Below are 13,882 nucleotides of genomic sequence, written 5' to 3'. Positions count from 1 at the left end.
GAGTAGACACTGTAACACATCTTTTGTGGTATAGTAGGCTAGACATAGAACATTCATAAGTAGGCTATAACTTTATCTGGCTTATTACAGTTTCAACCGACAACATTACATGAGCGTATAGTTTTGACCGTTCTCCTTAGTACAACGAAACATACCAGATTCCATTGACAGCACTATTTGCGCCGAGGAAGCGCATACCCTGTAAAGCGGCACTGCGGCATCGCCATATCAATGCGCCCGGTCCTCAAGCACTGACTGGGAGAGAATAGCGCCTTTGCTTCCTTACCGGATTTATTTGTTAGTTACATTTTTCCTTTTGTTTAATCTTTTATTGACCATTCGTATCCGAATACCAGCGACTTGCCCGGACGGTCCCCACTTGCAAGGGTTTGCATTTCTTGGTTTTGCATGACGTGTCTTGGAGAAAAAGAGGCTTGCTTTGTGTGTTAGTGAAAATAAGCGGAGAGCTGGAGCAGGAGGGGAAGCAGTGCCAGTCTCTGTTGTAGGCTGGACTGGCCACGGAGCGTGAGATATACTGACAGAGAGACAGACAAAAAAGGACTGAAGGAAGACAGCAAGATAATGTGATAACAGCACGGGACGAGAAAAGGGAAGGCGAAAGAGCCAAAACAGCTTTTAAACGATTTACTAGAGCTATGTTGTTTGCATGTCATTAGGGGAGTGTTGGCACGGGGCATCAGGTTAAAGGGATAGGGACTGGGAAATGGCTTAGGACCGTTATAAGAAAGGCTGAATTTAGCTTCTAGGGCTAAAACAAGGAAAAAACTGCAGCATAAACAAGGCTGGGATTTTTGATGGTTTAGATGCGCCCTTATTACGCACCATCGGTCCAAATAAGCCACATTTGCGAGCCATTGTAATGTGCTGATGTGCAACATTTGCCACTTGCAGTCTAGCTGGCTATTGGTATATTACAGGTTTTACTCATGCTACTTTCCATTGCAATCCTTGGACAATTATATAATTCAAAGTTGAAGATGGTGGTTGTCTATGACACATGATTATTATGGTGTGTCTGGTTATGATGGAGCTAGGCAAGGTGTGTTCCTACTGTCTGTCTGTGGAACGGTTCATCCAGCAGCATTGGGGGGGGGGGGGGGGGGGGGGATTTGGAGTGGCTTGGATGAGGCTAGACTAGAACATGCCTGTGATGTTTGGTGTATTCAATGATGGATAGACTACCGTTTTGGTGATGTCATGTACACTTAGTATCTAAATGTGTTTTGGTATTGTAGATAGTATTCATAGAGTACATGTTATCTGTATCTTTGCCATACAGAGCAGATTAGAAGACTGAGAATGAATGTTTGTGTTAAGGAATGATTGAGATGACACACTGTTGAATGTGTTGTCATCTGTATGCTGTCTGAAACGCGTAGCATGACTAGAATGTCAATAGGTTAATCTCATAGAGTAGCCTATTATGACTGAACACATTCACTTTTGACTTAGGGGGGTCCAAATGTAAGTGCTTTAAGATCAATTGTCAGTTAAGGTCTTTGTCATCATACTAGATCTAGGAGAGAGCATTGTTTGGCAGAATCCTCATCTCAAACCCTCAAGGACAGACATCATTCAATATCTCGTGTTGGATGTTATGACCAATGTGTTTATATGGTTTACATGAGGTTATCTATTTGAAGAAATTCATTTGGAATGTAAAATTGTGACGAAACTAGTATATTCTAAGAATCAATTACCTTGTAGAAATATTGCATAATGGATAGGCCATTCAATAAATAAATAGATTGAAATATGCATAATGACGAATACACACAACGGTGAAAAACAATACATGGTATACTATTTTCACAGAAATGTAGACTGAATCAGGGTTTTATGCACCTATATGGAGAGAGTGTAAATTATAGGTGGGATTGGAAGTATTCAAAAAGGCAGGTGTCGTGTTGACTATGACGCTTATATACATTGTCTCATCTCTGGTGAAAGCACAGTGAGTTTAGAAATTGAGACATAATCGTGTGATGATCAGGCAAGCTGGTGTTCTATATGCAGTGAACAGAACCCGAGATGATAACCACAGCAGGCCTATTTTTAAAAGGTCCACATATATAGGAATAGGCTTAACCAAATAGAGAACATTCCCCTACATTTCTACATGTAAGAATGCTTATTTCATTAAAAGTACAGGATAGAGTAAAACCACAGGGGAGAACTATAGAGACAGTATTAGAGAAGGAGCACTTTGAAACACATAATGATCTCAGCCACATAATGATTTCAGCCTAATGATTATGCATTGTAAAATAGAAAATGACAGTATAGTGAGAAGTCTGAAGCTATATCGTAATGAAACATTCATTTATGTTGCATTATGTAGACTGTTAACAACCCCCTGTACTGTATTATAATCTTCCTACCTTGAGAGGATGGCTCATTGACTTAATGCATTCGACATTAAGGACTGCTGCTGACTGAACATGTTGCAAATGTATGCTCTCTATCTCTTTGACTTTCAGGAGAGAGAGCTGGCTGACTGCAGCATGTGAAGAGGGAGGATTCCTTGAGGAGGATCAGGATGTGGCTTTTTACAATTGGTTCGCCATGGCAAGACATGTCCAGTGATCAGACCTTCTTTTCCAGTTAAAGAGTTTTTTTTTTTTTTCTCATTTTGAGTTGACAGTCTGGTTTCCACGTCTAAACGACAATTTTACCCTTTGTCTATTAGTGGATTTCATGGACGACCGTTTGGGATCTTTGCTTTGGAACCTGCTGCTGGGCTTTCAATGACTCAATGCATTCTCTACTCCAGCCTATGCCCTTTGGATATTATCTGATCGCTTACTCGTCATTGGATTTCATGCACTGAGTAACTATACGTACTACTTGTTGGATATTGTTAGGAAATATCTGTTGGTATTTCTTTCTGCTGGGAGTTCAACTGTGCCAGTGAGTGCCCTTGACAGGGTTGATTATCTTCTCTACTAGAGGAGTCTCTAGGTGGGCTTTTCCTCTGAGGAAATGGATGGCCCTCGGTCCAGTGTGCTCCGCAAAAAGAGGAAGTCTAAGTCCGAGAGGGATCGGGGACGAAGATCAAATGGGACAAGGAACAATAACCATGTGGGGGGGGGCTGTGTGGGGCTCCGCTTCTCCTCAGATTCGGAGAGGGAGGAAAGAGTCAGGAACCCCTTTTCTTCCCGTCCGAAGCCCCCCAGAAGAAAGAGAAAGGAGTCTACGTCTGCTGAGGAGGACATCATAGATGGCTTTTCTATCTCTGGTTTCATGACGCTGGAGGAGCTGGATGTGAGTAACTCCAGGCTGATGTTACTACTTCTTCTATTCTGACCTGTGTGTGTGTGTGTGTGTGGGGGGGGGGGGGGGGGGGGGGGGGTTGCCATCTCTGTGTTTTGCCATCTCCTCTAGATATGGCTGTAAGGGTGTTTTAAGTGTTCCACTTTAAAATAACCGATCTCAGTCCTCTTTAAAAAAGCAAAAAACTCAGTTCTCTTTGCATTCACGCTGTTGCCACTTCACCTTTTTTGAGGTCTGAATTCTCTTTGCATTCACATTACTATGTTTAGAAAAGAACCAAGATATTTCTACAACATTCACTCAATGCACTCTGGGTAAAACAGGACAAAGCCATTCCATCAGAACACGTTATCGGACAGCTAGATATACCTACTTACATTTTGGAAGATAATAGATTGCATTTAGTTAAAAGATTACACATAATTATTGTATTCATAAGATAATATTAACGTGTAAATTATAATTGGTAACAGATTAAATACCAGTAGAGTAAATGCAGATTAAATAATGCTGTAGTCTTCATAAAAAATGGTATTCCCTTTAAGATCTAGAATGGAGTTTGTACCCTATGTTGTGATTCTCGCCAAACCCTCCCTAACCCGGACGACGCTATGCCAATTGTGCGTCGCCCCACGGACCTCCCGGTTGAGGCCGGTTACGACAGAGCCTGGGCGCGAACCCAGAGTCTCTGGTGGCACAGCTGGCACTGCAGTACAGCGACCTTAACCACTGCGCCACCCGGGAGGCCATAAGTGTGTGAATTTGCCTATTTTTCTGTCCTGCTAAGCATTCAAAATGTAACGAGTACTTTTGGGTGTCTAGGAAAATGTATGGAAGTAAAAAGTACAATAATTTCTTTAGGGATGTAGTGAAGTAAAAGTAGTCAAAAATATAAATAGTAAAATAAAGTACCAATACCCCAAAAAACGACTTAAGCAGTACTTTACAGTATTTTTACTTCAGTACTTTACACCACTGCCAATGTGAAGGTGTTATGGCAGGGGAAATGGTGTTGCAGTAGTCTAGTGTGTGGTGCTGGAATAATGACAAGTGAACCTGGAGAGCTTTGTGTTCACATTGCCCTTAAAAAGGGAACCAGACCACGGAATTCAAGTGAACCGAACTCAGATCAGTTCAGTTCCCTTAAGGGGGCTTTTTTAAGGAGTCTGAGTTCCTTTGGAGTGTTCACATTCAACAACAAATTAAGTGAACTGCACTGAGTTCACAAAAATTGGCTGAAATGGACCAAGTGTGAAATCACCCTTAATCTCTTGACACTATGTGAAGAGAGGGTTGTTATTGTCTCCAGCCCCAATCGCTCTATCTGTATTGCTGGACTGGCCTTGCACTTGGCTGAGCTCTAGCCTGCATATTTCTGTTGTGAGCTGGATTCCAACAGATGTGACGATTCAGCCAAAACGAGACAATTCAGCCAAAGATCTATATCTCTGTCACAGAGCTTGTGTTGTTGAGCAGTATTGTGGATTTGTTTTTATAAGAACGTGCCAGACAAAGGCTTACAGTACGAGGAATGGCTTCCAAAGGTTCTAGAAGGTTTCAGAATCCAGAACAGGCCTGTAGTGGATCTCATGATTATATATTTGCCTTATTGTCTGTGGAATAAGCTCCTCACATGTACAACAGTATATATAGCCTAATTAGGAATATATGAATCATTCATTTCATTCCACTTGTTTGAACTTGTATTCCAAGTCAAACTTTATTTGTCTCACACGCCGAATTCAACAAGTGTAGACCTTACTGGGAAATGCTTACTTAAAACCCCTTAACCAACAGTGCAGTTCAAATTAACTAAAGTAAAAAATTATAAAAAGTAGCACAATAGCGTAACAATAATGAGGCTATATACATGGGGAACCGGTACCGAGTCAGTGTGTGAGGGTACATGTTATTTTGTCATTTGTACATGTAGGTAGGGGTGAAGTGACTGCATATATAATAAACAGTGAGTAGCAGCAGTGTACAAAACAAATGGGGGGGGGGTCAATGTAAATAGTCCGTTGGCCATTTGATTAATTGTCAGCAGTCTTATGGCTTGGGGGTAGAAGCTGTTAAGGTGCCTTTTGGTCCGAGACTTGGTGCTCCGGTACCGCTTGCCATGCGGTAGCAGGGAAAACGGTCTATGACTTGGTTGACCAATTTTATGGGCTTTCCGCCTATTATATAGGTCCTGTATTGCAGGAAGCTTGGCCTCAGTGATGTACTGGGCCGCACGCACTACCCTCTGTAGTGACTTGTGGTCAGATGCAGCCGACGTGAGGAAAACATTTAAACGTGTCAACCCTCGCAAGGCTGCAGGCCCAGACGGCATCCCCAGCCGCGCCCTCAGAGCATGCGCAGACCAGCTGGCTGGTGTGTTTACGGACATATTCAATCAATCCCTATCCCAGTTTGTTGTTCCCACATGCTTCAAGAGGGCCACCATTGTTCCTGTTCCCAAGAAAGCTAAGGTAACTGAGCTAAACGACTCCCGCCCTGTAGCACTCACTTCCGTCATCATGAAGTGCTTTGAGAGACTAGTCAAGGACCATATCACCTCCACCCTACCTGACACCCTAGACCCACTCCAATTTGCTTACCGCCCAAATAGGTCCACAGACGATGCAATCTCAACCACACTGCACACTGCCCTAACCCATCTGGACAAGAGGAATACCTATGTGAGAATGCTGTTCATCGACTACAGCTCGGCATTTAACACCATAGTGCCCTGGGTCTCGACCCCGCCCTGTGCAACTGGGTACTGGACTTCCTCAAAGGCCGCCCCCCAGGTGGTGAGGGTAGGCTACAACATTTCCACCCCGCTGATCCTCAACACTGGAGCCCCACAAGGGTGTGTTCTGAGCCCTCTCCTGTACTCCCTGTTCACCCACGACTGCGTGGCCACGCACGCCTCCAACTCAATCATCAAGTTTGCGGACGACACAACAGTGGTAGGCTTGATTACCAACAACGACGAGACGGCCTACAGGGAGGAGGTGAGGGCCCTCGGAGTGTGGTGTCATGAAAATAACCTCACACTCAACGTCAACAAAACTAAGGAGATGATTGTGGACTTCAGGAAACAGCAGAGGGAACACCCCCCTATCCACATTGATGGAACAGTAGTGGAGAGGGTAGTAAGTTTTAAGTTCCTCGGCGTACACATCACAGGCAAACTGAATTGGTCCACCTACACAGACAGCATCGTGAAGAAGGCGCAGCAGCGCCTCTTCAACCTCAGGAGGCTGAAGAAATTAGGCTTGTCACCAAAAGCACTCACAAACTTCTACAGATGCACAATCGAGAGCATCCTGTCGGGCTGTATCACCGCCTGGTACGGCAGCTGCTCCGCCCACAACCGTAAGGCTCTCCAGAGGGTAGTGAGGTCTGCACAACGCATCACCGGGGGCAAACTACCTGTCCTCCAGGACACCTACACCACCCGATGTCACAGGAAGGCCATAAAGATCATCAAGGACAACAACCACCCGAGCCACTGCCTGTTCACCCCGCTATCATCCAGAAGGCGAGGTCAGTACAGGTGCATCAAAGCTGGGTCCGAGAGACTGAAAAACAGCTTCTATCTCAAGGCCATCAGACTGTTAAACAGCCACCACTAACATTGAGTGGCTGCTGCCAACACACTGACTCAACTCCAGCCACTTTAATAATGGGAATTAATGGGAAATTATGTAAAATATATCACTAGCCACTTTAAACAATGCTACCTAATATAATGTTTACATACCCTACATTATTCATCTCATATGTATATGTAAATACTGTACTCTGTACACTACAGCCCTGTTGATGTTAATGGGAGCCTGTTCAGCCCGCCTTTTCCTGTAGTACACGATCAGCTCCTTTGTCTTGCTCAAATTGAGTGAAAGGTTGTTGTCCTGGCACCACACTGCCAGTTCCCTGACTTCCACCCAAAAGGCTGTCTCATTGTTGTCGGTGATCAGGCCTACCAATGTGTCATCAGCAAACTTAATAATGGTGTTGGAGTCGTGCAAAGCCACACATTCGTGGGTGAACAGGGAGTACAGCAGAGGTCTGAGGAGGAGTCAGTGTGGAGGAGGGGACTAAGTACACACCCCTGAGGGGCCCCAGTGTTGAGGTTTAGCGTGGCAGACGTGTTGTTGCTTACCCTTACCACCTGGAGGTGGCTCGTCAGGAAGTCCAAGATCCAGTTGCAGAGGGAGGTATTTAGTCCCAGGGTTCTTAACTTAGTGATGAGCTCTGTGGGCACTATAGGATTGAACGCTGAGCTGTAGTCAATGAACAGCATTCTCACATAGGTGTTCCATTTGTCCAGGTGGGAAAGGGCAGTGTGGAGTGCGAATGAGATTGCATCATCTGTGGATCTGTTGGGGCAGTATGCAAATTAGAGTGTTTCTAGGGTATCCGGGAGGATGCTGTTTATGTGAGCCATGACCAGCCTTTCAAATCATTTCATGGCTACCGGGCGGTATTCATTTAGGTATGTTACCTTCGCTTTCTTGGGCACAGGGACTAGGGTCATCTGCTTGAAACATATAGGTATTACAGACTCATTCAGGGAGAGGTTGAAAATGTCAGTGAAGACACTTGCCAGTTGGTCCGTGCATGCTTTGAGTACACGTCCTGGTAATCCATCTGTCCCCACGGCTTTGTGAACGTTGACCTGTTTAACCTTTCTAGCGCAGGGGTAACCTCGAAAACATTCCGCTGAAAAGGCAGCGCGCGAAATTCAAAAATATTTTTTTGAAATATCTAACTTTCACACATTAACAAGTCAAATACAGCAAATGAAAGATAAACATCTTGTTAATTTACCCATCGTGTCCGATTTCAAAAATGCTTTACAGCTAAAGCACAACATATGATTATGTTAGATCACCGCCAAGTCGAAAAAACACACAGACATTTTCCCTGCCAAAGATAGGAGTCACAAAAGCAGAAATATAGATCAAATTAATCACTAACCTTTGATGATCTTCATCAGATGATACTCATAGGACATCATGTTACACAATACATGTATGTTTTGTTTGATAATGTGCATATTTATATCCAAAAATCTCAGTTTGCATTGGCTCCTTACGTGCAGTAATGTTTTGATTCTAAAACATCCGGTGATTTTGCAGAAATACTCATAATAAACATTGATAAAAGATACAAGTGTTATTCACATAATTAAAGATAGACTTCTCCTTAATGCAACCGTTGTGTCAGATTTTTAAAAAACTTTACGGAAAAAGCATAATCTAAGAACGGCGCCCAAAATACCCAGAGGAATATCCGCCATTTTGGAATCAACAAAGTTAGAAACAACACCATAAATATTCACTTACCTTTGATGATCTTCATCAGAAGGCACTCCCAGGAATCCCAGTTCGACAATAAATTACTGATTTGTTCCATCATGTATGTCCAAATAGCCACTTGTTGTTAGCGTGTTCAGCCCAGTAATCCATCTTCATGAGGCGTGAGCATTTCATCCAGACAAAAACTCGAAAAGTTACAGTCCTTTATAAACATGTCAAACAATGTATGGAATCAATCGTTAGGAGGTTTTTAACATAAAACCTCAATAATGTTCCAACCGGAGAATTCCTTTGTCTTCAGAAAAAGCACTGGAAAGCGAGGTAACTCTGTCAGGAGCGCGCGTCATGAGACCAAGGCTCTCTGCCAGACCACTGACTCAAAGAGGTCTGATGGGCCCCTCCTTTATAGTAGAATCCTCATTCAAGTTTCAAAATACATTTGACATCTAGTGGAAGCCCTAGGAAGCGCAACCTCATCCATATCTCAATGTGTACTCGGTAGGCCAAGCTTTGAAAAACTGCAAACCTCAGATGTCCCACTTCCTGGTTGGATTTTTCTCAGGTTTTCGCCTGCCATATGAGTTCTGTTATACTCATAGACATCATTCAAACAGTTTTAGAAACTTCAGAGTGTTTCCTATCCAATACTACTAATAATATGCATATATTAGCATCTGGGACAGAGTAGGAGGCAGTTCACTATTCATCCAAAGTGAAAATGCTGCCCCCTATCCCAAAAAGGTTAAAGGTCTTGCTCACGTTGGCTACCAAGAGCATTAACACACAGTCATCCAGAACAGCTGGTGCTCTCGTGCATGCTTCAGTGTTGCTTGCCTCGAAGCGAACATAAAAGCCATTTAGCTCATCTGGTAGGCTCGTGTCATTGGGCAGCTCGCGTCTGGGTTTCCCTTTTGTAGTCCGTAATAGTTTTCAAGCCCTGCCACATCCGACAAGTGTCAGAGCCGGTGTAGTAGGATTCAATCTTAATCCTGTATTGATTCTTTGCTTGTTTGATAGTTCGTCTGGGCGCATTGTGGGATTTATTATAAGCGTTTATGATTTGTGTCCCACTCCTTGAAAGCGGCAGCTCTAGCCTTTAGCTCGATGCGGCTGTTGCCTGTAATCCATGGCTTCTGGATGGGATATGTACGTATGGTCACTGGGGATGATGTCGTTGATGCAGTTATTGATGAAGCCGATGACTGAGGTGGTATACTTCTTAATGCCATTGGATGAATCCCGTAACATATTCCAGTCTGTGCTAGCAAAACAGTCCTGTAGTGTAGCATCCGTGTCATCTGACCTTCCATATTGAGTGAGTCACTGGTACCTCCTGCTTTAGGTTTAGCTTGTAAGCAGGAATCAGGAGGATAGAATTATGGTCAGATATTCCAAATTGAGGGCGGGGGAGAGCTTTCTATGCATCGCTGTGTGTGACGTAAAAGTGGTCTAGAGTTTTTTTTTTCTCTGGTTGAACATTGGTAAAATTTGGTAAAACGGATTTGAGTTTGCCTACATTAAAGTCCCCGCCCACTAGGATTGCCACTTCTGGATGAGCATTTTCTTGTTTGCTTATGGCCTTATAGAGTTGATTGAGTGTGGTGTTAGTGCCAGCATTGGTCTGTGGTGGTAAATAGGCGGCTGCGAATAATATAGATGACAACTCTCTTGGTAGCTAATGTGGTCTACAGCTTATCATAAGGTACTCTACCTCAGGCAAGCAATACCTCAAGACTTCTTTAATATTAGACATCGCGCACCAGCTGTTACTGACAAAAAGACACACACCCCCACCCCTCGTCTTACCAGACGTAGCATCTCTGTTCTGCCGGTGCATGGAAAATCCTGCCAGCTCTATATTTTCTGTGTCCTTGTTCAGCCACGACTCGGTGAAACATAAGATATTACAGTTCTTAATGTCCCGTTGGTAGGGTAATCGTAGGTCATCCAATTATTGCATGTTAGCAAGAAGAACGGAAGGCAGTGGGAGTTTACTCGCTCTTCCACGGATTCTCAGTTGGCAGCCCGATCTGCTTCCTCTTTTCCTCCGTCTTTTCTACGCGCAAATGACGGGGATTTGGGCCTGTTCCCGGGAGAGCAGTAATGTCTTTCTCGTCGGACTTGCTAAAGGAAAACGTTTTTTCCAGTTCGTGGTGAGTAATCACTGTTCTGATGTCCAGAAGTTATATTCGTTCATAAGAGACGGTAACAACAACATTATGTACAAAATAAGTAAAATAATAAGTTACAAACAACGCAAAAAAAATAACAAAATAGCTAAATTGGTCAGGTGCGTGTCAAACTTTAGCAATCCTCTTCACCACCATCTTATTACAATGTTAACTACAGTTGAAGTCAGAAGTTTACATAAACTTAGGTTGGAGTCATTAAAACTCATTTTTCAATCACTCCACAAATTTCTTGTTAACAAACTATAGTTTTAGCAAGTCGGTTAGGACATTTACTTGGTGTATGACACAAGTAATTTTTCCAACAATTGTTTACAGACAGATATTTCACTTATAATTCACTGTATCACAATTCCAGTTGGTCAGAAGTCTACATACACTAAGTTGACTGTGCCTTTAAACAGCTTGGAAAATGCCAGAAAATTATGTCATGGCTTTAGAAGCCTCTGATTGGTTAATTGACATAATTTGAGTCAATTGGAGGTGTACCTGTGAATGTATTTCAAAGCCTACCTTCAAACTCAGTGCCTCTTTGCTTGACATCATTGGAAAATCAAAATAAATCAGCCAAGACCTCCCCCAAAAATTGTAGACCTCCACAAGTCTGGTTCATCCTTGGAAGAAATTTCCAAACGCCTGAAGGTACCACGTTCATCTGTACAAACAATAGTACGCAAGTATAAACACAATGGGACCACGCAGCTGTCATACCGCTCAGGAAGGAGACACATTCTGTCTCCTAGAGATGAACGTTCTTTGGTGCGAAAGTGCAAATCAATCCCAGAACCACAGCAAAGGACCTTGTGAAGATGCATGAGGAAACGGGTACAAAATAATCTATATCCACAGTAAAACAAGTCCTATATCGACATAACCAGAAAGGCCGCTCAGCAAGGAAGAAGCCACTGCTCCAAAACCGCCATAAAAAAGCCAGACTACGGTTTGCAACTGCACATATGGACAAAGATCATAGTTTTAGAAGAAATGTCCTCTGGTCTGATGAAACAAAAATTGAACTGTTTGGCCATAATGACCATCATTATGTTTGGAGGAAAAGGGGGAGGCTTGCAAGCCGTAGAACACCATCCCAACTTAATATATATTGAAGGAACATCTCAAGATATCAGTCAGGAAGTTAAAGCTTGGATGCAAATGGGTTTTCCAAATTGACAATGACCCCAAGCATACTTCCAAAGTTGTGGCAAAATGGCTTAAGGACAACAAAGTCAAGGTATTGGAATGGCCATCACAAAGCCCTGACCTCAATCCTATAGAAAATGTGTGGGCAGAACTGAAAAAGTGTGTGCGGGCAACGAGACCTACAATCCTGACTCAGTTACACCAGCTCTGTCAGGAGGAATGGGCCAAAATTCACCCAACTTATTGTGGGAAGCTTGTGGAAGACTACCAGAAATGTTTGACCCAAGTTAAACAATTTAAAGGCAACGCTTCCAAATACTAATTGAGTGTATGTAAACTTCTGACCCACTGGGAATGTGATGAAAGAAATATAAGCTGAAATAAATCATTGTCTCTACTATTATCCTGACATTTCACATTCTTAAAATAAAGTGGTGATCCTAACTGACCTAAGACAGGGCATTTTTACTATGATTAAATGTCAGGAATTGTGAAACTGAGTTTAAATGTATTTGGTTAAGGTGTATGTAAACTTCCGACTTCAACTGTATGTCACCAAATATATATTACATTATATCATTACTGTAGGCCTATACTTGTGTTGTCACTTGTGAGCCTTAATTCATGGATTCCTTTCCTACTACTCCTCTGCAGTATGTGTTTCCAACACAATCTTTGTGCTTTGTCTGTAAATCAAAACCTATACATACATTACAACAACATTAGCTTTCCTAACAGGTTAGATACTTGTATGAAGTAGGCTGTAAGAACCAAGTGGGCAAAACCTGGTATTTTTATGATGTCTTATTCTGGTTGGAAAATTACTTTTTTATTTGACTTATTATTACTGACCAGAATATGCCGTCTTTTTCTGACCACCATAATAATTGTGACCTCTATCTGACCTGCTGGTCATAATTCTGACCACTATATGATGTGCTACATTATGTAGCCTACTAGTCATAGTTAAGACCTCATCATAACCTGTTATTGACCACCTGACTACAGCTTATTACTTGCACTTTTAGAAAAAAGGGTTCCAAAAGGTTTCTTCTGCTGTCTCCATAGAATAACCATTTTTGGTTCCAAGGAAAAGCCGTTTTGGTTCCACGTAGAAAGGGTCCTGTGGAAAGGGTCCTACATAAAACCCAAAAGGGTTCTACCTCAAACCAAACAGGGTTCTCCTATGGGGACAGCCGAATAACCCTTTTAGGTTCTAGATAGCACCTTTTTTTCTAAGAGTCTACTGTATAAAGTATTGCAGAGGATGAAGTTGGATATTGAAAATTGCATTTCTGTTTCCATAGTCACCAAATTCAGTTAATCTGCAACATATTATTTCTTACCTTTTAAAATAGATCAAGCAATTGCAAAACAAATCTACATAACAATTTTTTTCACATCCTCATATATTTGTTTCGTAATTCACCTACAGACATTACATGCCTAGAAAGACTAGGACAATCTCTACTTTTTAAAATGATTTGTCTCAATATTAACAACATTTGATGTATATTTTGATAGACCAAAGCATGAGCTATCAGACCATTTGAAGAGTGATTAGAGAAGACTGAAGGAAGACTGAAGGAAGGTATTTTCACAGATTTTGTGAATCGTCGGAGAGGATACCATTTTCTTGTGTCCTTAAGCGCCACAGGGTAGTATGCTGACAACTGACACCTCTCCTTTACACCTTCTCAGTTCTGCCTCACACTTTCTCCGCATCTGGATAGAACTGTCAGCATCATCCTCCATATAAGGGCTATCTTGAAGAGTTCTGTGATGGGTCAGATCTGCAGTGAAGAGAATCAGCGCATACGATTTTATCAATTTGAGATTGAAATAAAAAACTAGAAAATGAGGACATTCCTGAATACATTTTGTGGGCTAAGCTGGCTAAAAGTATTTCCATGGTACTAGTTGAAGAGTTTTGTGGCAGTTCTAGAG

The 13,882-nt window shown here is 42.4% G+C and overlaps 1 protein-coding gene across 8 annotated transcripts in view; it reads left to right on the top strand.

Moving 5' to 3' along the window:
• Positions 1–201: 201 nt before the first annotated feature.
• Positions 202–13,882, top strand: part of auts2a (activator of transcription and developmental regulator AUTS2 a) — a 489,911-nt gene continuing 476,230 nt past the window's right edge. For 3 of the 8 annotated variants that reach the window (XM_031826635.1, XM_031826634.1, XM_031826629.1), the window contains exons 1-2: positions 208–387; positions 2,502–3,285. In XM_031826635.1, the coding sequence (XP_031682495.1) occupies positions 3,004–3,285 (282 nt within the window). In that variant the 5' untranslated portion in view covers positions 208–387; positions 2,502–3,003. Of the gene's footprint in view, positions 388–2,501; positions 3,286–13,882 lie in introns of those variants that run through there. The other 5 variants (XM_031826632.1, XM_031826636.1, XM_031826630.1 and 2 more) reach the window with 5 other exon arrangements.

This window comes from Oncorhynchus kisutch, linkage group LG6 (genome assembly GCF_002021735.2).
Source record: "Oncorhynchus kisutch isolate 150728-3 linkage group LG6, Okis_V2, whole genome shotgun sequence".
In the NCBI taxonomy this organism is placed as follows: Eukaryota; Metazoa; Chordata; class Actinopteri; order Salmoniformes; family Salmonidae; genus Oncorhynchus; species Oncorhynchus kisutch.
This window is presented reverse-complemented; position numbering and strand designations above follow the sequence as displayed.